Genomic DNA, 27,378 nt, shown 5'->3' with positions numbered 1-27,378 from the left:
TTTAAGGGAACGTTTCCTACTTCAGTTCAGTTCACTCTCTTAGTTGTGTCTGACTCTTCCCGACCCCATGGACGGCAGCACGCCAGGACTCCCTGTCCATCACCAACTCCCAAGCTGGTTCAAACTTATGTCCATCAAGTCAGTGATGCCATCTAACCATCTCATCCTCTGACGTCCCCTTCTCCTCTCACCTTCAATCTTTCCCAGCATCAGGGTCTTTTCCAAAGAGTCAGTTCTTCACATCAGGTGGCCAAAGTATTGGAGTTTCAGCTTCAGCATCAGTCTTTCCAATGAATATTCAGGACTGATTCCCTTTAGAATTGACTGGTTGGATCTCCTTGCAGTCCAAGGGACTCTCAAGAGTCTTCTCCAACACCACAGTTCAAAAGCATCAATTCTTCGATGCTCAGCTTTCTATACAGTCCAACTCTCACATCCATACATGACTACTGGAAAAACCATAGCCTTGACTAGACAGACCTTTGTTGGCAAAGTAATGTCTCTGCTTTTTATTATGCTGCCTAGGTTGGTCATAACTTTTCTTCCAAGGAGCAAACACCTTTTAATTTCATGGCTGCAGTCACCATCTACAGTGATTTTGGAGCTCAAAAAATAAAGTCTGCCACTGTTTCCACTATTTCTCCATCTATTTGCCATGAAGTGATGGGACCAGATGCCATGATCTTTGTTTTCTGAATGTTGAACTTTAAGTCAACTTTTTCACTCTCCTCTTTCACTTTCATCAAGAGGCTCTTTAGTTCCTCTTCACTTTCTGCCATATGGGTGGTGTCATCTGCATATCTGAGGTTATTTTTTCTCCCGGCAGTCTTGATTCCAGCTTGTGCTTCTTCCAGCCCAGCATTTCTCATGATGTACTCTGCATGTAAGTTAAATAAGCAGGGTGACAATATACAGCCTTGACGTGCTCCTTTTCCTATTTGGAACCAGTCTGTTGTTCCATATCCAGTTCTAACTGTTGCTTCCTGACCTGCATACAGATTTCTCAAGAGGCAGAATTTCTCAAGGGCTTCTCAAAATGGATTTCATAAGCTGCTGTCCCTACCTTGGGCCCTGAGTGAAAAGAGTATATGTGTGCCTCTTTGCATTGACTCCATTTGGATTAACCGGATTCCCCATCTCATTTCTTACCTGTCCAGGGATGAATGGACTTTTGGGTCTTTATCGTACCTGACATCTCAATAGCATTTGGCATTATTATATCTCTATTCTAGAAAGTGAAGAAGAACTAAAGAGCCTCTTGATGAAAGTGAAAGAGGAGAGTGAAAAAGTTGACTTAAAGCTCAACATTCAGAAAACTAAGATCATGGCATCCAGTCACATCACTTCATGGCAAATGGATGGGGAAACAGTGGCAGACTTTATTTTTGGGGCCTCCAAAATCACTGTAGATGGTGACTGCAGCCATGAAATTGAGACGCTTGCTCCTTGGAAGAAAAGTTATGACCAACCTAGATAGCATATTAAAAAGCAGAGACATTACTTTGCCAACAAAGGTCCATCCAGTCAAGGCTATGGTTTTTCCAGTATTCATGTATGGATGTGAGAGTTGGACTATAAAGAAAACTGAGCATTGAAGAATTGATGCTTTTGAACTGCAGTGTTGGAGAAGACTTTTGAGAGTCTCTTGGACTGCAAGGAGATTCAACAAGTCCATCCTAAAGAATAGCAGTTCTGAGTATTCATTGGAAAGACTGATGCTGAAGCTGAAACTCCAATACTTTGGCCACCTGATGTGAAAATCTGACTCTTTGGAAAAGACCCTGATGCTGGGAAAGATTGAAGGCAGGAGGAGAAGGGGATGACAGAGAATGAGATGGTTGGATGGCATCACCGACTCAATGGACACGAGTTTGGGTAGACTCCGGGAGTTGGTGATGGACAGGGATTCCTGGCATGCTGCAGTCCATGGGGTCACAAAGAGTTGGACACGACTGATCAACTGAACTGAACTGAACTTTTTCCTTGGTTCCCATTCCCTCCTACATTTCTGATTATTCTCCTTGCTCTTTTGCTTTCTCCTTCATGGAGTCCTTTATGATCTCTCTTATCTCTGCCCATTCCTTAAATGTTTGTGTTCTTCAGGTTCCTCTTCTCATTTCACATACTTTCCTGATTCAGTCTCATCTGAAATATATGAACAGGCAGATTCTTTACCAGCTGAGCCACAAGGGAAGCCCAAACAAATGTATATTTCAGGTCAAATCTCTTCTGAACCCCAAGCCCCAATATCCAACTTCCTGCTGAATTTCCCCAGTTGGACACTCATCAAGCACTTCAATTCCAGCTTTCCAACACTGAATTCTTAATTTTCTCCTGACCCCTCCATCCAATCCCTCCAAACTTGCTTCTCCTCTGTGTTCCTTCTCTGGAAATAAAACCACCATCCATCTAGTTGACAAAGCCAGATACCTGGTCAACCTTCTTGATTCCTATTTCTCTGTCACAGCTCCCATGAAAGCAGTCTCTAAGTCCTTCATCATAAATATATCTTGCTATTCCCATGTCTTACCATAGCCATTGTTTCTCCCCTGATTTAAATCACTATTCTCTCTCCTTCGATGGCCTCTTTGCTGGTCCTCCTACAAAGTCTGAACCCTTCCAAGATATTTTACTGACCACGGTCCAGAATAAATTTGTGAAAATGCAATTTTCTTTGTATCAACCCTTTGTTTAGAACACTTTGTGGTTCCTTTATCATTCAGGACAGGGTTGAAAGTCCTTAATGTGGCTCAAGTGATTGGTTCCTGTGTTTTCATCTCTCCTCAATCCTCTCTCAAACTACTTGGTCCAGTTTTTCTGACTATTAATAATTTTACTTCTTGAACGTGTCCATGCTTTTTCTTTCCAGCAGACCTTTGAACCCTCTAGTCAAATGTTCCCTCTAAGAAGCATTTTTAGAGGATCCTTCAAAGATGATATAGTACTGCATACTATTATGTGATCTCATGTCTAATACTTCACCAGCGGTGGTGGTTTAGTCACTAAGTCATGTGCAACTCTTGCCACCCCATGGGCTCTAGCCTGCCAGACTTCTTTGTCCATGGGACTTCCCCAGGCAAGAATACTTGAGTGGGATGCCATTTCCTTCCCCAGGGGATCTTCCCGACCCAGAGATCTAACATGCATCTCCTGCACTGCAGGCAAATTCTTTACCACTGAGCCAGCAGGGAAGCCCACCAATAGTGTGTCTCTAAATAAGCCTGATATTCATGCTATGATTTCTTACTACTGTCACTTAAGACATGTATACAGGTTATGTGGGACTTGAATATTACATATTTTGTGGAGATACCTTTTTTAGGTATACAAATAATGAATAAAAATAAGGTATGAAAATTAACATTTATTTAGAATAAGAGAAGAAATCACAGCAAATGTATCAGTACCCTGGAGATTCAGGCATCTTTTTTCCTGAGATCTCTTTAGGCCATTTCCCAGGCACACTTACCTAGAAATGCTTTCTAATTGTAACATTTCTCATCCCCACTCAGGGTGCTTCCAACAATAATCAGTTCTCAGAGTAGCCTATTTCTTGTGAGTGGCTCTGGAACATTAAGTTTATGATAGATTTGTCTCCTCCTTGAAGTTTTGATATCTTTAATAGATTTTTACACATCCTAACCAATGCACATGCTCGTTTGTTTTTTTTTTTAAATTTGTAATTCTGACCAAAGCTTTGAAATCAGAGACTAGGGGCTTGTAGCAAGATATTTCTTAATGTCCTCTTCTGAAGTGTTCAGTAACTTAACCAGGAATTATTTACTTTGTGTGACATCATAGCTTTATCTTCATTTTCTTGGATCTTCTAAGTCAGTGGTTCCCGAATCAGGCTTTATATAGGAATATATAAAGAGCTCTTTATATATTAAAGAGAGCTGGGAGAGCTCTTTACAAATTAAATTCTTGGTTCCAATTGTAAACCTACTAAGTTAGATTCTACCACAGTGAGACCAAAAATCTGTATTTTTAACAAAATATGCTGGCAATTCTTGTGGAGTCAGTTCAGCACCAATCTAAGATTGGCAGTTGAAAACAACTGGTCTAAAGACCTGAAGAGGGTAGGTTGAAGGCCTGACTCATTGAAGAACAAATAGTGCCAATCAGTAAATTAAATTTTCTTCAAACACTTTCATAATAACAGAGAATCATCGGTTCTCAGAACCTAGATGCTCCAATGCAAATTTCTGGGACTGCCACATTAGGATAGCCAACTTATTCTGAAACCTTAATTGATTGGGAAGAGAGAAAAAACACTATGAATTGGCCTAAAATTTTTTTTAAAGACTTTGGAGCATCACCAATTTTCACCCTGTGAAGTCAAAAACATGCATTAATGCATATGGTTGTCCTATCACCCACTACACAAATAACTTACATAAAACAAAAATCCAGGAAAAGTTTAAACTTAAGTATCTGAGTAATTCCATCATTTTATACCCTCCCTGGAATAGTGTCTGGCTAAAACATGTAGATTTTATTAGCGCAAAGACTTTAATCTATTCCTGATGTTGTTACATATGTGTATGTTATTCTCTGCCAGAAATAAAAACTATGTCAGATATGCCCTTTCCACTTTCACAAGACTCATTTCCTCTGAAAGCAAGTGGTTAATTTCTGATAAGTGTTCAAATGGGTGATGCATAACTGCATCATTAGCATTCTCCTCTTTGAGATCTAATAATATCACTAAGACTTTTTAGTTAATATTTTCTAAAGATCCTTTGTAATAATATTTCTAAAAAGAATTGCTTTAGCATTTTCTGTGTGGAATGGAAAGGTTTTGGAGACCTTGACTTCTAAATCAGTCTGAGAAAACAATTTCCACATGTCATATTCTATTGCTTTGCATGTAGTGATAAGAAAGAATGAAGCAGTCTTTTCATACTCCTTTGAGTTTAAGATTTGAAAATTTTCTTTGTGTTTTCTTCAAAAGAGAAATGAGTCACATTAGGTTTTCTCTTAAGAATAATGACCTTATTGTTTTAATAAAAATAACATATGATTCTATTTTAGAAATTCAAGCAATACAGAAAAGTACCAAAAAGAGAAAGACAACTAATCTTAAATTATGCAACCAAGGAAGAACCATAGTTTTCTATGCACATATACAGAGAGAAAGATGGATGGATGGATAGATGGGTGGGTGGAAAATCATTTCATACCCTCCATGGAATACTGTCTGGCTTATAGTAGATACTTAGTAAAAACACAGTAAATGAATGAATTGAATAATGGAATAAAATAAATTAGCTTTTTTCTGGAACCATACTGCCCAAATTAGAATCTCACTTCTATCACTTAACATAGTTTGGCCTTGAAAAGGACACTTAATATCTCTGTGACTCAGTTAATTCATCTGTAAAGTGGGGCTAATAATACTATTCACATTAATCAATGACATTCTTAAGTGATACTGGATTGTGTGTGTGTATGTGTGTGTGTGCATGTACACACATGTATGGTGGTGGAAGGCATAATGCCTACTAGTAGATTTGGGGCCAACTGCCATGAAACTTGTTAAAGTGCAAGCAGTTTTACTGATCATTGCTTTTGTACCGGGAATGAACATGTCAGCACAATAAAAATAGCAAACAAAGCTTTCATATTATTATAAAAATTAGTTTTGACTATACAGACCTCCCTCATTTTGAGAAACACTTCTTGCCAAAATAAAATTTACAGCCAGAATTCTCAGGATATTTTCAAGTCATCTTCTTTCTGTACAGCTGCTTTTGGAAGTGGGTATCTCCTTTGTTTCTTTTTGGGGGTCACTACTCTGCCTGAGGCCAAGCCCTTTATTTGGTTGTTGCTTGAACTCATGGCTGTTATTTTTTTCCCTCATTTTATTACTGGATGAGAGAGATTCTGTGATTGGACTGCATTCCACCACCTTCATCCATAAATATATTTTGTCTTTTGAGTTAATTACAAATAATTGCATTTTTTTAAACTATTAAGGTTGGGGTTTCTCTTCCTTTGAATGGGATTTTGATTAGATAAGGTTTAGTCAGGGGAGCAGAAGCACAACAGTTATGGGATAAAAGACTTATTTAGAATTATGGGAAATCTGGGGAAGAGAAGAGTTTACAAGAGAAGTTGGAGGCTCAGATCTGGAGTTAACAATCAGTCAGTTTAATAAGCCACGTATGTCTTGTCCCCAAGGAGGAACAGGAAGGGGGAATTTGTGTAGAGTTCTATGAAAAACTGTTGCCTGTGAAAGATCTGGGTCAGACTGTAAAGAATTTGCCTGCAATGCAGGAGATCCAGGTTCAATCCCTGTCTCAGGAAGACTCCTTGGAGGAGGAAATGGCCACCCACTCCAGTATTCTTGCCTGGAGAATCCCATGGACAGAGGAGCCTGGCAGGGCCAGGAGTCCATGGCTCCCCAGAGAGTCAGACATGACTGAGCAACTAAACTTTTTCACTTTTCACTAAGGAAACCTGTTCCTATGAATAAGTCGCAGCCTCTGTGGGTCCACAGCCAAGTATCCAAGGGTGTATCCGAGCCACTGGTGGTGTCAGAAGCCACTGCCAGGAGTCAGGAAGCAAAGTTAGATGTGGAGCAAGGGAGTCAGAGGACACGGTGGCCTATGCCATGTATCTCTGTTTCTGTCCGTCTCTGTGCCTCCTTGTGAAAGGAGTTCCAGATGGTTGTGGCCACTACCTTTTCTCTGCCTTCCAAATATTGAGCAAGCCCTGTCTTGGCTAGTTCTAACCTGGAAACATACAAGGAAGACATAGAAAAGGTCATTTTCAAGTCAGCTACACAGATAGAGCAGCGTCTGATGACATACACTGTCTTTTTTTAAGGTATAAATATTAGATTTATCAGATGATTTTCTAGATAAAAATGTATAGAAAACTTTCCAGGGAATTTTGCCACTGTTTTACAAAAAATAAGTTTGCAAAAAATTAGGAGAAATTCCCATTAATTTAGGTAACTCATAGTATCTACATAGGCTGTAGAGTTGAATGATTTTTTTATTCAAAAGAATTAAAATTCTTAAAACTATAGTCACATGGAAGTCATCCTTAGTTTCTATGACCTGAGGGCTATTTTATGCATATTCTTAAGATAGTTTTGTAATTGTAAAAATTTACAGTAGTGTATTATTTTTATCATCAGAAAAAGTTAACTATAAATTATTATACATATATATATAATACACACATACACAAACACATATGTACTCATATATGTAGGATTCTACATGGTCTTTTAATTATATCTAGTGTTCAATAGATATTTCCTATGATTGAAGATTTAAATTAGAACTATATAAGCATCATGTAACTCTCCTTACAGGTTTATTTCTAAACAATGGCTTATAATCTGCTTCATTTTCTTCCTTGCTGATTTATTTTCCCACCACGGGCATTTTCATTGAAGAGAAAGCATGGCAGCCTAGGTTTAATATACTTTGAAAACATAAAAAGTGTTCCATCAACAACAATGTCCTATTGATAAAGGAGGGGGGTGTGTCTTTGAAGGGTCTTTGATCCATAGTTTGGGGAGCACATTTTTAAAGGAAATTTTTATGTTCAATTCCTTTCAGAAGAACATCCCTGCTTAGATATTTTTCAAGGAACAAAATGCTTTCTGTGAGGCTAGCTTTGCCAAAGTAGAATCAAAGAATATTGAAATCCAAGAACCAAGAGATACTTTGGGGGTCATATGCTTGACCCCCTCTTTATATGGATAATGAAGTAAAGGCCTAGAGTGAATATGCTACTTGTCTAGAGTTACATAGTTATTACTTAGTGGAAAACAGTGGTTTATTTCAGGGTCTCCTGAAAATGCTCTTTTAAAAATACTTTGGTTTTTTAAGGAACTTCCATACTGTTCTCCATATTGGCTGTATCAATTTACATTCCTACCAACAGTGCAGGAGGGTTCCCTTTTCTCCACACCCTCTCCAGCATTTACTGTTCATAGATTTTTTTGTTGATGGCCATTCTGACCGTGTGAAATGGTACCTCATTGTAGGGCTGATTTGCATTTCTTTGATGATGATTGATGTTGACCAATTTTTCAAGTGTTTGTTGGCCATCTCTGTGTCTTGAGTGGGGGAGGAACGTGAGGGTGGGACGAATTGAGAGAATAGCATTGACATATATGAGTAAAATAGACACAGGGAACCTACTATATAGCACAGGGGACTCAGCTTGGTGCTCTGTGATAACCTTGAGGGGTGGGATGGGGAGGTGGTAAGAGGAAGGCTTTTGAGGGAAGGGATATATGTACACATGCAGCTGATTCACTTTGTTGTATAGGAGAAACTAACTCAACTTTGTAAAGCAATTATACTCCAATGAAAATAGTTTAATTAAATAACTTGTATTGAGGAACATTTTATATAATATATAATTCTCTCAAGTATACAATTCAATGATTTCTAGCACATCTGTTTTAGAACATTTTCATCGCACTGGTTAGATCCCCTGTGTCCATTTATGCTTAACCTATCACCATCCCTGTCCCAGGATACCCCTAATTTACTATCAAGAAAACCATGTGTTTCTTGGTTCTTTTTCCTATATTATGCAGTCTGAAAAAAATATTTTGTCTACTATATTTTTATGAATACCATCAACATGAATTTTAACACATTTTCTAAAGTATAGTAGTCTTACTAAAAAAATTGTATTTATCCTTTGAAACTGTCTTATGAATGAAAATATACATTCATTCTTGACCTAATTCAGGTTCATGAAGTATGAGAAAAAAAATTTGTACAACAGTTTTTAGTAGGATATCCTTAAGTGATACAATACCCAACTGAATGGTGTTTATCATTTAGATGAGAAAAACCATTTCATTTCTTATAAATAAAAATGTATATTCTAAATAGAATCAATGCATGTTGATTCTTTTAGAATCATGATGTTTTCTTTCAAATTACAATCTATTCTCTGTTTGTTAGAAGAACAGAAAGAGTTGGTAGCACATGGGAATAAATTTAGATACATACCATGTCTAAACTGAAATGTCATTATTAGAGATACAACAAGAGATTCAGTTTCTATTAGACCAGAGAATGGAAAACCTATCCAACAATCCCAAGAGCTACAACACAGTTAAACTCAGAATACCCACAGAATTTCTTATAGCCTATGGTAATTGTGCTCATGGGTTCAGATAAAGTCCCAAAGTATGAACTGAAAATATGAGAATAACAATTACCATAAATAAAAAATAAAGCAGTTAGATGCAAAGATAGATTCATTTCAGAAGCTTATGTTTTGGTCATAAGATCAATGTAAAATTAAGATTCATGCCAAAACATGATCATTTTTCATCAGATGGTTACTCACTTATAATAGATGCCATCTGAATAAAATATTAGAATAGATGAAAGGCATGTGAAAAGATAAAAGTTTGTTTCTCATCCCATTCAGCTATAAATTGGCTCTTGGGGCCTTTCTATTATCCTTTCAACTGAAATTGAATTCTCTCCTCTACTTCTCTTAACTGCTAATACTAGAAAATAACAAAATCTGTTCACTTGTGAAATCATATAATTTTAGAACCATAAGGCTTACAGGTATATGTCCTTTGCTACTTAAATTGTGGCCCATGGACCAGCAGCCTCAGCATCATCTGAGAAATCTTTCTAAGTACAGAATCTTGGACCTCCACAGACCTACTGAATCAGAATCTGCATTTGCACAGAACAAAAGTTTTTAATTTTGATGAAGTCTAATTTTTTTAATTTTCCTATTATGAATTGTGCTTTTGGTACCACATCTAAGATCTCCTTGCCTAGCCTTAGGTCTCAAAGATTTTCACCTATGTTTGTATTCAAATGTTTATAGTTTTACATTTTACATTTAAGTCTGTGATCCATTTTGATTCAATTTTTGAATAAAATATGAAACTTGGTTCTAGGTTAATTTTTTTACCTATGGATGTCAGTTGTTTCTTTATCACTTGCTTAAAAAGCTATGGAATTGGTTTTGTACCTTTGTCAAAAAGCAGTTGGGCATCTTTGTGTGGGTCCCATTTCTGGGTTCTCTATTCTGTTCCATTGATCTGCATGTTTATCCCTGCACCAATAACACAGTCTTGATTTTTGCAGCTATATTGAAATTAGGTAGACTGACTGCTCTCACTATATTAACTTTTTTTCAAAATAAGTTAATGATCCTGTTCATTTGTCTTTTCATATTGATTTTAGAATAAACATGTCTGTACCTGCAAAAAACTTGACATTTTATTAGGAATTACATTAAATCTATATATTTGTGGAAAACTGAAATTTTTAATGTAATGAGTCTTTCAACCCATGTACATGATATGTCTCTCCATTTATTTTGGAGCTTCTTTGATTTTTTTTTATGCATCATATAGTTTTCCAGCATATAAATTCTATACAGGCTTTGTTAGACTAACAGTTAAGTATTTCATTTTTTGAGCAATCGTAATTTCCAATTTTGATGTCCATACAGTCATTTGCTTGTAAATAGAAATAAAATGATTTTGCATGTTTAACTTGCAGGCAACTTTGATTAGCTCATTTATTAGTTCTAGGAGTTTTTGTAGATTCCTTGGGATTTTCTGCCTAAACAAAACAGTTTTTCTGCATCAACTCACATAATTATATGACTTTTCTTCTTTAACCTATTAATATGGTGGGTCACATTAACCTATTCCTGAGTAGCGAAACTAGCTTTGCATTTGGAATAAACCTCATTTAGTCATGAAGTTTAATTCTTTTTATTGATTGCTTAATTCCATTTACTAATATTTGTTAAGAATGTTTGCATTTATATTGATGTTATATCTTCTGGAGTTTTCTTTTTTTGGATTGTCTCTGTTTAGTTTTAGTTTCAGGGCAAAACTAGCCTTTATGAAATGATTAGGAAATAAAGATTGTTAAAATAGCATTAAATTACCAACATCCTCCTAAGCCCCTTATCTCAACTACTAGTACTCAACACTAGCACTCAAAAACATCTTGGTTTCCTCTCTTTTCCTTGCCTCCCAAAACAGCTAATAGTTATGGAGCACTTAGTGTGTGTGAGGCACTCAGCTAATCATTTTACATTCATTAACTCATTTATTCTTCATACTTGGCAAATGAGACAGCTGATTTCAAAGACAGGTATACTTGACTCCACAGCTGTATTTCCCCAGGACTGTCCACAATCACAAGAGTTTTGCCTCTGCAATTCCCCTATAGTCCATCCCACATATGCATCTTCTACTACCTGTGCTGAAGTTCAGATCTCCTTTTCTTTCGTACGTCTGCATGCTCAGTCACAATGAGTTTAAAAACTTCCTAATTGGTTTCCCTAAAGCCACACTTTTCTTCCTCCAATCTGTCTTTCACAGGCTACCCAGTTATCATATTAGACCAGAAGAAGCTTGGCAGAAAGCATATGCACTCTGAGTTTAAATCACAACTCAAAACTTAACCTTCTATCTAATCTAAGTCAATTAACTTCTTCTCACTTCATTTATCTATGAAATGAAAATAATTTTACCTTCCTTATGGATTATTATATTAAATTATGTTTCCCATGTAAAATGCCTGTATAAAATGCAGGGCCTGTACATGGTAGGCCCTTCATACATTTTAATTTCCTTCCTTTTGGTAAACAGAAATGAGTCGTCCCCTCTTGGTTATGGGATGCAGTCAGAACTTGTTATCCTGGTGGACAAGGGCTCTTGACCCTAAGCCCATCCTCTGTTTTCAGTCTTATTTCCCTCTGCTGTGTCATTTCCTCCAAATTCCAATTTGCCTTCCCTCATCCTGGAGTACATTTTTCCTATTTTCCTGCCAACTTGTCCTACTTAGAAATCATTCTCTCTCTCTTTTTTTTTTCTTCCCCAGTTTGGAAAATGGCATTTGACTTTATACTTGACAATGTTTGGGTAGGTTTACAATAAACTTATGGAAGCACATTAAAAATTACATAAAGATTACCAGGGAATCTGGTGCTCTTCACTAGCTATGCCATAAGTGCTTGTGAGATATGTTCAAAGTGCATGATAGTGATGGTCTGAGTTTTCTAGGTTTAAATTTCTTTTTAAACCAAGTGTTTTGTATGTTTCTTTTCAATAAGTGCCAAAATTTGTCAATATTGCATGTAGATAATTGTGGGGTTTTATTATTTATTTGCCACACCGTGTGGCTTGCAGGATCTCAGTTCCCTGACCAGAGATTGAACCTGGACGATGGTAGTGAAAGCACCAAGTCCTAACCACTGGACCACCAGGGAATTTCCATTTTAAAAAATGCTAATTCTTTTACTGTAGCATAGCTTCTATTTAGAAAATGTTTATAAAGTTTTGTGGACTTTTACAGTCAAGTGTAGGAACGCTTTTCTGAAAGATCTCTAAATACTCCCTTCACTTCCTAGAGTGCGTAAATCCCTCCCTCTCCCTTGTTCCCACAAGACATCGCAGGTTCCAGCTGGATCAGGAGAGTAAGGTGTTACTCATATTTTATTCCCTAACTCTACACCTCGAAGTGGCAAAAGGGCTAAAAACAGAGTGTTTGAGACAGACAGTCCTGGGTCTGGATTTGACTGTGCCATTTCCTAACAGGCGCTTCTCTGCTGGTTTAGACAGTAAAGAATCTGCCTGCAATGCAGGAGACCCAGGTTCGATCCCTGGGTCAGAGAAGACCCATTGGAGAAGGACAGGGCAAACTGCTCCAGTATTCTTGCCTGGAGAATCCCAGGACAGAGGAGCCTGGCGGGCTGCAGTCTATGGGGTCACAAAGAGTCAGACACAACTGAGTGATTCACGCACACACACATTTCCTAACTGGAGTTATTGCCCCATGATTCAGTTATGTCATCTATAAAATTAGGATGATGAGTGTCTCTATTTTAAAAGGTTGATGTGAACATTAAATAAGAAAATATATATAAAATGCTTTAATAAGAAGTCTAATATATGGGCTGTGCTCGGCAGATCAGTAAATATTTGTTATGGTGATTATCAATGCCAAATCTGTTACTCAGTTGTGAGACTCTTCATCACTATAAAGACAAACTTAATTTATAGCTCAAAGGCCTGTGAGAATTGAAGGTGGAATATGCTAAAATACCTAACACTTTCTGTGCCACATAGTAGGAGAATAGAGGCCCTGTTTTCTCACTCTTACTCTTTCCTTTGAGCAATTCACGTGTCTTCTTCATTTCAGTTTATTAAAGACTTAAATGAAGGTGACGGGATGACACAAGGAATATTTGGGAACTTGAATATATGAAAATATATCAATCAAATAGTTTTAAATAAATTTACAAATGTAAATTATTAAAAGTATAGTTTGTTATTTTTCTTACAAAGTTTCACTCTCCCTGCTATTTACTTAAGTGCCCCTGTATCTTCTCCTCCAAGCTCTCTTTGATACACTGCTCAATTCCTCAGTGTCTGTACTTTGAAATGCCTAAAATCCACGTAAATCACCTCAGGATCATCTGTATAATTTTAATTTGGATTAAAATTGTCAGCCACTTGGATTATGTGTGAGTTTGTGATAGAATTCTAGCTTCTAGGGCAGAAAATCCATGATCCGCCACTTCGGCTAAAGCAGATTTCTTTCCAGTGGCAACCTGGTGCGGTGGGAAGAGCATTAAACTCAAAGCCAAGCCGCCCGAGTCCTGCTGCCGGCCCTGCTGCCGTTACCTGCGTGGCGCTGGGCAGATAGCTCACCGCTCCGGCTGGCAGTTCTCCTTTTACAAAACGGTCTCTTAGGAGCCCTGTGATCCTATGCGTTGTGATACAGCTTTCATAAATTGAACGACTCAGATAATCAACAGAAACCTCACCTGTTAGAAGAGGTGTTTTAGAGCAACTCTTTTATATTATAATTTCACCCTGGATTCACCTAGAGGCTTACAGTGAAGACATAAAAAGTTCATTATGCTCAAGGTCAGTTAGTCTGAATCAATTATCACAGCAGATTATCTATGCCAATGTGTTTACATGACATGATGACTCCTCCTGAAGCATTTCTGAGGAGGCTGCTTTTCATTTTCAGATAAAAGAGCTCCCAGCCACCTACGCTCAGGAATACAGAAATAATGGATTATCATTAATCCTGACAGCATATGCTAATTCATAGACTTTTAAATGAAAAGAAAGCAGAGACTGCGAAATGAGTAGGTTTATGTTCTCTGAATCTATCATTTTTTATCATGCAATAAACTTTCACATACAAATTCAGTCCGTCAATATTCTCTTTGATTTTTAAAAAGAGTATGTTCTAACACGACCTTCTGATGCACTTGTAACTATCATTATTTATTGTATAAGACTGTTAAAATAAAAATAGATACATTTTAAATGGTAATGCAGGTATCCCCTGCTTTTCGAAAATTCAGTGTATACCACTTCACTTTTATGAGAGACCTACACTAGTACCTTTTTTCACTAACTGAAAGAAATCCGAAGAGGATTTTTTATTTTAATAAGAAAGGCAAGAGATGAAAATAACATTCAGTGTTTGTTGGCAACAAGCCTTTATAGGAGCAGCACACACCCAGAGCTGCGAGATTGGCACCACTCAGCTCCTTCTCTGGAAAACATACTCAGCATCTCAGCATCGAGCTGCCATGGCTTTGAACCGTGTCTGTGAGCATCTGTGCTTTATCTCAGTTTATTTTTTTATTTTATCTCAGTAGCTATTGGGAAGATGTGTCCTAGAGGAATTGCTTCTTCACTTTACACCACTTCAGCTTATGAAAGGGTTCATAGGAATGCTCTGCTTTCAGGTAGCAAAGGAAACCTGAATTTTTAAAAGGTGATCTTATGTTTTGTGCTTTAGAAAGTCAAGATAAACAACGCAGTACTGTATAGGACAGGGAACTATATTCAATATGCTGTGATAAGCCATAGTAGGAAAGAATTTTTAAAAGAATGTTATGTATATATATCTGAACCACTTTGCTGCACAGCAGAAATTAACACAACATTGTAAATCAACTATACTTAATTTAATAAAAAGAAAGAAAAGATATGGAATCTAAAAACCCTACAAAGTCAATGCTGCAGATTCATTCATTCATGGAAACATTTATTCACTCAACAAATATTTTTTGAGGGGTTGTCATGTGCTAGCCACTGTTAGAGATAGCAGAGAAAATCAAGATCAACAAGGAAATGTTCCTTTCCCTTGAGGAGATTACATTCTATGTGGATTTGACAGACATGTCATAGTTCCAGTCTCCACCGGAAAATAGGCCGTTGTACAACTTTGCAAAATGTTTATATGCATATTCATTTTTGTGCTTCTTTGCATAAAATATTGTATTAGTTTTCTAGGGCAGCTGTAACAAGTTATCACAAACTTAGATAGCTTAAAACAACAGAAATCTATTGACTCAGATTTCTATGCTCCTCTGAGGCTCTAGAGGAGGATTCTGTCTTGGTTTATGACAGCATAACTCCAAATGCTGTATCCTTTACATGTTCACCTTGTCTATGTGAGTCTATATCCAAAATCTTAGGATTGAGGCTTGCTCTAATCCAGTATGACTTCATCCTAATTTGAGAACATCTACAATGATGCTAGGCTTCCCTAGTGGCTCAGTGGTAAAGGATGCGCCTGCGATGCGGGAGACATAGGTTCAATTGCTGGGTGGGGAAGATGCCCTGGAGACGGTAATGGCCACCCACCCCAGTATTCTTGCCTGGGGAATCCAGACAGAGGAGTTTGGCTGGCTACAGTCTGCTGCTGCCGCTCAGTCACTTCAGTCGTGTCCGACCCTGTGCGACCCCACAGACGGCAGCCCACCAGGCTCCCCCGTCCCTGGGATTCTCAAGGCAAGAACCCTGGAGTGGGTTGCCATTTCCTTCTCCAATGTGTGAAAGTGAAAAGTGGAAGTGAAGTCGCTCAGTCGTGTCTGACTCGTAGCCACCTGATGGACTGCAGCCTACCAGGCTCCTCCGTCCATGGGATTTTCCAGGCAAGAGTACTGGAGTGGGGTGCCATTGCCGGGTCACAAAAGAGTCAGACAGGACTTTGCAACTAAACAACAACAACAAATACTCTATTTCCAAATAAGGTCATATTTATGACTATCAAATTTTATCTTATGTGTGCTACAAAAATATTATCTCCAAGACTACCAATTGTCTTTACCATTGCTTTCAGCATATACTTCTACACAGACATTTTGATATATATATATATTTACTATTTATTTGGTTGCACTGGGTTCTAGTTGCAGCATGTGGGATCTAGTTATCTGACCAGGGATCAAACCTCAGCCCCCTGCATTGGGAGTCTGGAGTCTTAGTGACTTGGACCACCAGGGAGGCCCCCTACACATTTTTAATTATTCTGCAATCAAATCTGTCCATCTTGGACTTTGTCATTTCTAATTTTCATTCCAGATTTGGAAAGATCTTCTTCACTCAGATTTTTAAAGAATTACTAAGATTCAAGAAATAATTTTTGCATATTGAAAAGGGAGTCTGATTTCACTTTGTAGTAAATAGCCAATAATATGTAAAGGCCCACTTGAATCCTTATTTTGAAATGCCATCTTCATGACATACTATGCCTGGTTTCTTGACTCAGACTTGCTTGATCAAATCTTGCCATTAACACCTTATGTTAATTACATAGCTTCATATTATGTTTGCAAAGTCCCCTCATTAGTCTGCTTTCAAATTTCTTGGTTATCCATAAGCATTTACTCTTTGAGATAAATCTTATTTTTTTAATTTAATTTTATTTTTTTTTATTAATTGGAGGCTAATTACTTCACAACATTTCAGTGGGTTTTGTCATACATTGATATGAATCAGCCATAGATTTACACGTATTCCCCATCCCGATCCCCCCTCCCATCTCCCTCTCCATCCGATTCCTCTGGGTCTTCCCAGTGCACCAGGCCGGAGCACTTGTCTCATGCATCCCACCTGGGCTGGTGATCTGTTTCACCATAGATAGTATACATGCTGTTCTTTTGAAATATCCCACCCTCACATTCTCCCACAGAGTTCAAAAGTCTGTTTTGTATTTCTGTGTCTCTTTTTCTGTTTTGCATATAGGGTTATCGTTACCATCTTTCTAAATTCCATATATATGTGTTAGTATGCTGTAATGTTCTTTATCTTTCTGGCTTACTTCACTCTGTATAAGGGGCTCCAGTTTCATCCATCTCATTAGGACTGGTTCAAATGAATTATTTTTAATGGCTGAGTAATATTCCATGGTGTATATGTACCACAGCTTCCTTATCCATTCATCTGCTGATGGGCATCTAGGTTGCTTCCATGTCCTGGCTATTATAAACAGTGCTGCGATGAACATTGGGGTGCACGTGTCTCTTTCAGATCTGGTTTCCTCAGTGTGTATGCCCAGGAGTGGGATTGCTGGGTCATATGGCAGTTCTATTTCCAGTTTTTTAAGAAATCTCCACACTGTTTTCCATAGTGGCTGTACTAGTTTGCATTCCCACCAACAGTGTAAGAGGGTTCCCTTTTCTCCACACCCTCTCCAGCATTTATTGCTTGTAGACTTTTGGATAGCAGCCATCCTGACTGGTGTATAATGGTACCTCATTGTGGTTTTGATTTGCATTTCTCTAATAATGAGTGATGTTGAGCATCTTTTCATGTGTTTGTTAGCCATCTGTATGTCTTCTTTGGAGAAATGTCTGTTTAGTTCTTTGGCCCATTTTATGATTGGGTCATTTATTTTTCTGGAATTGAGCTGCAGGAGTTGCTTGTATATTTTTGAGATTAATCCTTTGTCTGTTTCTTCATTTGCTATTATTTTCTCCCATTCTGAAGGCTGTCTTTTCACCTTACTTATAGTTTCCTTTGTAGTGCAAAAGCTTTTAAGTTTCATTAGGTCCCATTTGTTTAGTTTTGCTTTTATTTCCAATATTCTGGGAGGTGGGTCATAGAGGATCTTGCTGTGATTTATGTCGGAGAGTGTTTTGCCTATGTTCTCCTTTAGGAGTTTTATAGTTTCTGGTCTTACATTTAGATCTTTAATCCATTTTGAGTTTATTTTTGTGTATGGTGTTAGAAAGTGTTCTAGTTTCATTCTTTTACAAGTGGTTGACCAGTTTTCCCAGCACCACTTGTTAAAGAGGTTGTCTTTTTTCCATTGTATATTCTTGCCTCCTTTGTCAAAGATAAGGTGTCCATAGGTTCGTGGATTTATCTCTGGGCTTTCTATTCTGTTCCATTGATCTATATTTCTGTCTTTGTGCCAGTACCATACTGTCTTGATGACTGTGGCTTTGTAGTAGAGTCTGAAGTCAGGCAGGTTGATTCCTCCAGTTCCATTCTTCTTTCTCAAGATTACTTTGGCTATTCGAGGTTTTTTGTATTTCCATACAAATTGTGAAATTCTTTGGTCTAGTTCTGTGAAAAATACCGTTGGTAGCTTGATAGGGATTGCATTGAATCTATAGATTGCTTTGGGTAGAATAGCCATTTTGACAATATTGATTCTTCCAATCCATGAACACGGTATGTTTCTCCATCTGTTTGTGTCCTCTTTGATTTCTTTCATCAGTGTTTTATAGTTTTCTATGTATAGGTCTTTTGTTTCTTCAGGTAGATATACTCCTAAGCATTTTATTCTTTTTGTTGCAATGGTGAATGGTATTGTTTCCTTAATTTCTCTTTCTGTTTTTTCATTGTTAGTATATAGGAATGCAAGGGATTTCTGTGTGTTAATTTTATATCCTGCAACTTTACTATATTCACTGATTAGCTCTAGTAATTTTCTGGTAGAGTCTTTAGGGTTTTCTATGTAGAGGATCATGTCATCTGCAAACAGTGAGAGTTTCACTTCTTCTTTTCCTATCTGGATTCCTTTTACTTCTTTTTCTGCTCTGATTGCTGTGGCCAAAACTTCCAACACTATGTTGAACAGTAGTGGTGAGAGTGGGCACCCTTGTCTTGTTCCTGATTTCAGGGGAAATGCTTTCAATTTTTCACCATTGAGGGTGATGCTTGCTGTGGGTTTGTCATATATAGCTTTTATTATGTTGAGGTATGTTCCTTCTATTCCTGCTTTTTGGAGCTTAGAAGAAATTGTTCATGCTCTAAAATAAAAGTCCATTGGTATTCCATTGGAATTTTTATTAAATTGTATTAAATCAATAAAGTAAAAGAAAATTGTCACATTTAAACAGAGTTTTCCCATATGGAAACACTGTTTCTTTTGTCTCCTATTTATTTTGAACTTTTTTTTCAGGCCTCCTTTTCCCTCACTTCACCTGGTTAGGTGCTTTTTTCCCATATTTTCATAATACTCCAGCCTGGGTCTATTGTAGAGCTAATCACAGGGAAATGCAATTGTTTATAAGCTTCAGTACTCTGCATTCTCTGGGCTCTTAAGAGAGTCTCTTCATTCCATTGCTATAGACCTGCCAGCTAGTCCAGTCCTAGTATGCAAATCAGTCTGTTCTCCTACTTCGAATCTCTCTCCATTTGAGTCCTTCTTCCATAGTCCTCCTTGGGCTTCCCTTGTGGCTCAGCTGGTAAAGAATCTGCCTGCAATGCAGGAGACCTGGGTCCAATCCCTGGGTTGAGGCGATCCCCTGGAGAAGGGAAAGGCTACCCACTTCAGTATTCTGGCCTGGAGAATTTCATGGACTGTTTAGTCCATGGGGTTGCAAAAAGAGTCCACACGACTGAGCAACTTTCACTTTCACTTTTCACTTTCCATATCCTAAAAAAGGTGGAAAATCCTGCTGTTGTATTCAAATTATTTCAGCTCCCTCCTTGAATCTCTATTATTGCTCCATTAGTTCAAGTTCCATTTTTCCCTCACTTAGAGCAATGTTTCTCTAACTTAAATGAGACAAAAGAAAAAAATTATATAAACCTCATTATCAACTCAAATTTTTATGATTTTGCTTAAAGACATGCAAACAAAATTTAGTGTAAACTCCTTACCCTTGTACTTCATGTACAACTCTAAACAACTTATACATTACTTTCATAACCAGTAAAATTTAAATTACTGAATTAGCTTAAAGTAACAGTATGATTTTCCTGAAACTAACCTTCCAATTTTGAATTATGAGTATAAGGTATGCTCAGATATATTACTTTATAATCTGTCTCTGTGTTTTTACTTCTGTGACTCTCAATCATAGTCTTTGGGATATTTCACAAAATAATTTTGATAACTGGGGACTCTGAACTATTTCAGAATAACCAGTCCTCATACTTAGCTAAATTGGCACTATGCAGCTCTCAAATGCCAGTGATAATGAGTTGTCATTTGATAACTCAGTAAAGCTTGTTTTCTCATTTGAAAATAAGGTTAGCATGGAGGAGCTATTGAAATCTGCAGTATTTAGATGTACAAAATTAGATGCAAAAAAATACCATATTTGCTTTTGCTTTGATATTAACTGCTCATCAGTGATGCAAATCGGTACATATAAAAATACAGTTATACTGTTGATTCCACAGTGAAAATTCTTTTTAAGAGACATGCCAATACTTCTGGGCACTGACAACTTAGTTTTCCCATCTCATCTTTTTTAAACTAGCATACTCCATAGGAGTTTGTTTATAGAATGTACCATGCTAATGAGAAAACTTAGGAACAATTTTTAGAGTACTGATGTAGGGATTTTTTTCCTTGAGATAAAGTATAAGGTAAGAAGGGTTGCTTTCAAGTTAACTAGCTCTCAGAAGAAAGAAGGTTGTACATATAATTCACATTATTAAATGACAGCCAAATTTTCTGATTAAATAATGTGTTCGTCAATTTTGATTTAGAAAAGAAACAGAAGTTTCTGGATTTTTCTCAGGATGGAAAGTTTTTAGGTTGGCCCTTAAACTCACAACTTACTACTCAGAAAGCAAGGCTTTAAAAACTTTCAATCTTTTCTTGATTCTTAAGATAAATTTCAAATGACACCCTACATAAAATCTATCAGAGGTCCTAGCTCTATTGTTCAGTCACTCAGTCATGTCCGACTCTTTGCAACCCCACGGAATGAAGCACGCCAGGCCTCCCTGTCCTTCACCATCTCCTGGAGTTTGCTCAAACTCATGTCCATCGAGTCAGTGATGCCATCCAACCATCTCATCCTCTGTGATCCCCTTCTCCTGCTTTCAATCTTTCCCAGCATCACGGCCTTTTTCTAATGAGTCAGCTCTTTGCATCAGGTGGCCAAGGTATTGGAGCTTCAGCTTCAGCATCAGTCCTTCCAATGAGTATTCAGGATTGATTTCCTTTAGAATTGACTGGTTTGATCTCTTTGCAGTCCAAGGGACTCTCAAGAGTCTTCTTCAACACCACGGTTCGGAAGCATCAATTCTTCAGCCTTCAGCCTTCTTTATGATCCAACTCTCACATCCATACACGACTACTGGAAAAACCATAGCTTTGACTAGACAGACCTTTGTTGGCAAGGTAATGTCTCTGCTTTTTATTATGCTGTCTAGGTTTGTCGTAACTTTCCTTCCAAGAAGCAATCGTCATTTAATTTCATTGCTGCAGTCACCATGTGCAGTGATTTTGGAGCCCAAGAAAATAGAGTCTGTCATTGTTTCCATTGTTTCTGCATCTATTTGCCATGAAGTGATGGGACCAGTGATCCCATGGTCCATGATCTTTGTTTTTTGAATGTTGAGTTTTAAGCCAGCTTTTTCACTCTCCTCTTTCACTTTCATCAAGAGGCTCTTTAGTTCTTCTTTGCTTTCTGCCATTAGAGTGGTGTCACCTGCTTATCTGAGGTTATTGATATTTCTCCCAGAAATCTTGATTCCAGCTTGTGCTTCATGCAGCCCAGCATTTCACATGATGTACTCTGCATACAAGTTAAATAAGCAGGGTGACAATATACAGCCTTGATGTATTCCTTTCCCAATTTGAATCAGTCCGTTGTTCCATGTCCAGTTCTAACTGTTGTTTCTTGACGTGCATGCAGATTTCTTAGGAGGCAAATAAGATGGTTTGGTATTCCCATCTTTTTCAGAATTTTCTCGTTTGTTGTGATCCACACAGTCAAAAGCTTTAGCGTAGTCAATGAAGCAGAAGTAGATGTTTATCTGGAATTCTCTTTCTTTTCCGATGATCTAACAGATGTTGGCAACTTGATCTCTGCCTCCTTTACCTTTTCTAAATCCAGCTTAAACATCTGGAAGTTCACGGTTCATGTACTGTTGAAGCCTGGCTTGGAGTATTTTTAGCATTACTTTTCTAGCCTGTGAGGTGAGTGCAATTGTGTGGTGGTTTGAATATTCTTTGGCATTGCCTTTTTTTGGGATTGGAATGAAAACTGACCATTTCCAGTCCTGTGGTCACTGCTGAGTGTTCCAAATTTGCTGGCATATTGAGTGCAGCACTTTAACAGCATCATCTTTTGGGATTTTTAAATAGCTCAGCTCGAATTCCATTACCTCCAGGAGTTTTGTTCATAGTGATACTTCCTAAGGCCCATTTGACTTTGCACTCCAAGATCTCTGGCACTAGGTGGGTGACCATGATCACACCATCGTGGTTATCTGGGTCATTAGGATCTTTTTTTGTATAGTCCTTCTGTGTATTGTTGCCACCTTTTCTTAATATCTTCTGCTTCTGTTAGGTTGATACTGTTCCTGCCCATTATTGTGCCCATCTTTGCAAGAAATGTTCCCTTGGTATCTCTAATTTTCTTGAAGAGATCTTGAGTCTTTCCCATTCTATTGTTTTCCTCTATTTCTTTGTATTGATCACTGAGGAAGGCTTTCTTTTCTCTTCTTGCTATTCACTGAAACTCTGCAATCAGATGGGTATATCTTTGCTTTTCTCCTTTGCCTTTAGCTTCTTCTCTTTTCTCGGCTATTTGTAAGGCCTCCTCAGACAACCATTTTGCCTTTTTGCATTTCTTTTTCTTGGGGATGGTCTTGATCACCGCCTCCTTGCTCTATTAGGATAGATAGAGCTGAAATTTTTATTTTTTACACATCTTTCTCACTCAGTCATATGTGAGGTCTTTGGATGCATGTAGTGAAAATTCAGAATCTTACAGACAGTATTCAGAAATGTTTAATGAATGATGGACACATAATAAGTAAAGTTTACCCAAAGTTGCCACCACTCTAACGATGCTCTGCCGCAGTACGGAACTTAGGTATCGTCTATCTGTCTCTCCTGTTTCAGTCATACAAGTAAAGTTGGTAAAGCTGTTTCTTTGCCTCAGTAGAAGGGCAAACTTAACTTTATGGTGTAAATTTTCAAAGTTTATGGCTCTTTAGGGTGCAAGGCCTTAAATTTAGGTCCCCAGGTTCCCTTATGGATAAACAGAATTGAAGCCTTCTCCTTAGTATTTAACTGGGAAAGACTAGTGATGTGTCTCACGTGTCCTAGACTGTATTTTTCTTGGTCCCTAAATTCAATGGGTGTGACATGAAGGCACCCTGAATGAAGCTCATGATGCATCCTCCCTTAAAAATTTTACCATAAGAATCTACACAGTGTCTTAATAGAGGACCCTGGTCTTAGGCTTCACCTAGCCACTCATAGGTCTATGGCAAATAGGGTGACCAACTGTCCTGGTTTCCCTGGGACTGAGAGGCTTCCTAGATGCAGGAATTTCAGTGCTGGAACTGAGACAGCCACAGACAAACTGGGAAGGGCAATCACCCTAAGTTGACAAAATGCTATGAGCCCTCTTGCCCATTCCCCTGGTGAAAGAAACATTTAAGCCAGTCCAGTGAGTAATTCCAGTCTCTATAGGTGGAGACATATATATGTATAAAGTGTCTGCTAACCATCCCCTTACCCCACCTTCTTCTGGACTAACAACATCTTTTTAGTTACAGCCATGGGTTGTGACTCTTACCCATGTGACAGAATCGCCTGGAGGGCTTGCTAAATACAGATTACTGAAACTCACCCCTAGAGTTTTTATTTCAGTAGGCCTGGAGTCGGACTCAAAAATAGCATTTCTTGTAAGTGATGAGCTGATGCTGATAATGCTGGTCTGGAGATCTAGCTTTTAGAACCAGTGCTCTAGAAGTTTGCATATTACTGTTCTTCTGAAACTAACTGGGCTTCCCTGGTGGCTCAGATGGTCAAGAATCTGCAGGAGACCAAGTTTGGGTTGGGAAGATCCCTGGAGTAGGGAATGACAACCCAGTTCAGTATTCTTGCCAGGAGAATTCCATGGACAGAAGAGCCTGGTGGGCTACAGTCCTTAGGGTTGCAAAGAGTTGGACACGACTGCGTGATTGACACTGTCACTGTCTGAAATGAACTCGTAATCAAAAAAGTCGGTTGAAAGTATGAAGGCATGAATCAACAATATAAAGTACACATTATTGGAAGAATTAATCTTTATTTCTTATGCAGTTCTCAGTGGTGAGTACAGTTTAAAACCAAAATGTTAATACTTTAAAATGTAATGTAAAGTTTTGTAGGGGTGTGGGGCAGTTCTCTGTTACTGGGTTTACTTTAACAACTGTGATTTTTCTGTGGAAAAGCAAGCACACTGTACCACACTGTTCTGGTGACATTTGGTTCCTCGACCGTGTGCTCAGATCTGCAGTTGAAATACTCTTTATATTTAATCTGAACCACAGTTTCACAATTGTCACTGTCTCTGGTGTACAAAGTGGGGGAAAGTGCATTCAGATAACAGTCTGCACTTCTCTCAACCTATGAAAAGTTTTTAATGTAATTGAACATGTAACAAAAATATAAAAGCAATTCCGACGTGTATACATACATTTGACTTTATCCTTCTATTCTGCCCAACTCCTGCTGGCCACAATATACACACTTTGCTTTCAACTGTAGAAATAGATCCCTTATCCTCAAAGATAGGTTTCTGACTGCCCTCATTTAGCTGTCATATTTGACCTAGAGGAAACTAAACTGCAGAGCTTTGAGGACAGAATTTCAATCCCGTATCTGTAAAAGGTTTCTATGGAAATGAGTCTGAAACAGAAAAAACGTTACCATTATCATGAAAAAAAAAAAAAAAAATGATGGAAAAATGAAATGGCCCCCTCTCAGACACTAGTTTCCAATAATAACCATTTTTGTCTGTGTCCCCAGCGTTCCGGAGGTGCTCTGGCCATCCCCTTGTGCGCATTCCAGGGGACCGTGTCTCTCCAAGCCCCAACCGGGAAAACCCTATCTCTGTCTACCTATGAGGTGAGCGCAGAAGGGCAAAAAATAACCCCAGCCTCCAAGAAAATAGAAGTCTACCGATCCAAAAGTGTTGGCCATGAACCAAACTCAGAGGATTCTGCCTCCACGTTTGCGGACACCAGCGTGAAAATACACTTGGAGGTTCTTGAAATCTGTGATAACGAAGAGGCCCTGGACACGGTGTCAATCGTCAGCAACATCAGTCAGTCCTCCACGCAGGTCAGATCGCCCTCCTTGCGCTACTCGCGGAAGGAGAACAGGTTCGTTTCCTGCGAGTTAGGGGAAACAGCCTCATATTCTCTCTTTTTACCCACCGCCAATCCCGATGGTGATATCAACATCTCCATTCCAGACACTGTGGAGGCGCATAGGCAGAACAGTAAAAGGCAGAGCCACGAGACTGTTGGCTACCAGGAGGAAATCCAGCTGTTAAATAAAGCTTACCGGAAAAGAGAAGCAGAAAGCAAGGGTGACTAGTGATCGTTTCGCCTGACAAAGGCAAGAATGGCTCTGCAACTTCAAGTGACTAAACTAACACCTTTGTTCTGAGGCTTATTGATTTTCTTTTTTATTCGTTGGTTTACATAAGCTTAACAGACTTAATAGTTAATTATTTTTAGCACAAACAGCTGAAACTAGTGCAAACACTGAAGTGCTTTTGGTGTGTTCCTTATCGATCACTCACTGTGGCAATTAAAAGGTTCTGTTTCTTATCCGATTTCTAAAAATCTTTTCTAAATAAAAACCCTGGTCTAGTTTACTAATGTTTTCACCTATATCTGTCAACCTCAGAGTAAACAGAAAATTGTATAAAGTCATTGAAAATATTGTTCTCATGCGCGTGTTTTGACACATAATGTTGGCCCTTACTGCAAGGGGGAAATGACACTTTGGGAATGGAAGGAATGTAGCAAAACTCTGAGTTGTATGTGAAGAAAGAAAGAAAAAGAAGTCGCTCCATCGTGTCCGACTCTTTGTGACCCCGTAGACTGTAGCCTACCAGGCTCCTCCGTCCATGGGATTTTCCAGGCAAGAGTACTGGAGTGGGTTGTATGTGAAGAGGCTCGCCTATATGTGGCTAGCAAAGCAAGCTTATTACAGTTACTGCTTTAGCTTCATACTGATTTCTAGGAACTACATTCCTGCATAAAATAGCAAATAAGCTTCCAACTCTGAAACATGCATGTCCCTAGTCTGTACCTAGCTGTTCCCTTCATTTCTATAAAGTACAAATTGTTTACTGATTTTTTAATCTCTCTCTTAAATATGAGTGTTCTCCTTTCATCTTTTCAGTATGTTGACTGCTCTTAATATAAATATATTGTATGTTAGAAGTAGAATTGGAAGTAGCTCTTAAACATATTGGAAAAGGTTGTAAATATATACTTATCATTTCTAGAAGTGTTTTGTTTATTTGAACAGAAACTAGGAAAAAAACACTCCAAGATTAAGTTCTGTGAGGTACACCCAAGCAGAGTAACAAAATTCTGGGTAGAGCAGAGGAAAAAATCCTCTAAGTCCAAATTAAAGGGTCTGTTTCTAAAGCTGCAGATTTGGCAAACCTCCTTAGCCACTCTTGAAGCATAGAAAATTTAGTTCACCTATATTCCAAGTTTAGGTGCTTTTTCATTTCCTTCCCAAAGATGTGTGTGCCTCAAGCAAAGAAACAATTCAATATAATTTATTGATTGTGAGGTATATATTTCAAGATTAATTTTTAAGTGTGTTACACTACAAAAATGCAGATATCACCTTGTTAGAATAATAGTAATGTACATATCAAAAATTAAGAAGAGATTTTTTTTAAATTGCTTTATTCTGATCTTTGTGTAAACATATTAAATGTATTACTTAAATGTTTATTTTCAAAGTTATTAAGATTGACATTCTATAGTTTTAAACTTTGTACACTCTCACTTTACTCATATATCTTTGTTATTACTTACAGAATTATTTTTTTAAATGATTTATTTTGACTTCCGTTTCATTATGTTGAATCAGAATTCTTAATTACTTGACATAATCCTTCAGATTGTTTTATCTTTAGATTATTTTTTTTGCTACCAAGAAATCATTTTCAAAATAATTATCTCAATGGATTTTCCCTATCTTTCATTAACTTCTCAATATATCCTTATTTAAACTTGGGAAGCAAATGTAATGCCACTAGTAATGTTTGTAAACAAAGCTTAAAATAATACATATCATATAAATTCAAATTCAGATGTATTCTCATTACAAATATAGTTAATTTAAGATAATATTT

General features: G+C 37.8%; 1 protein-coding gene across 1 annotated transcript in view; it reads left to right on the top strand.

The window, feature by feature from the left end:
• GPR149 (G protein-coupled receptor 149) overlaps positions 1 to 25,589 on the top strand; it is a 91,688-nt gene extending 66,099 nt beyond the window's left edge. The window contains exon 4 of the mRNA XM_043875029.1: positions 25,017 to 25,589. Within this exon, the coding sequence (XP_043730964.1) occupies positions 25,017 to 25,589 (573 nt within the window). The remainder of the gene's footprint in view (positions 1 to 25,016) is intronic.
• Positions 25,590 to 27,378: the final 1,789 nt, after the last annotated feature.

The sequence above is a fragment of the Cervus elaphus genome, chromosome 19, assembly GCF_910594005.1.
Source record: "Cervus elaphus chromosome 19, mCerEla1.1, whole genome shotgun sequence".
NCBI classification, from domain to species: Eukaryota; Metazoa; Chordata; class Mammalia; order Artiodactyla; family Cervidae; genus Cervus; species Cervus elaphus.
The sequence above is the reverse complement of the archived record's forward strand: the minus strand, read 5'-3'. Positions and strand labels throughout refer to the sequence as shown.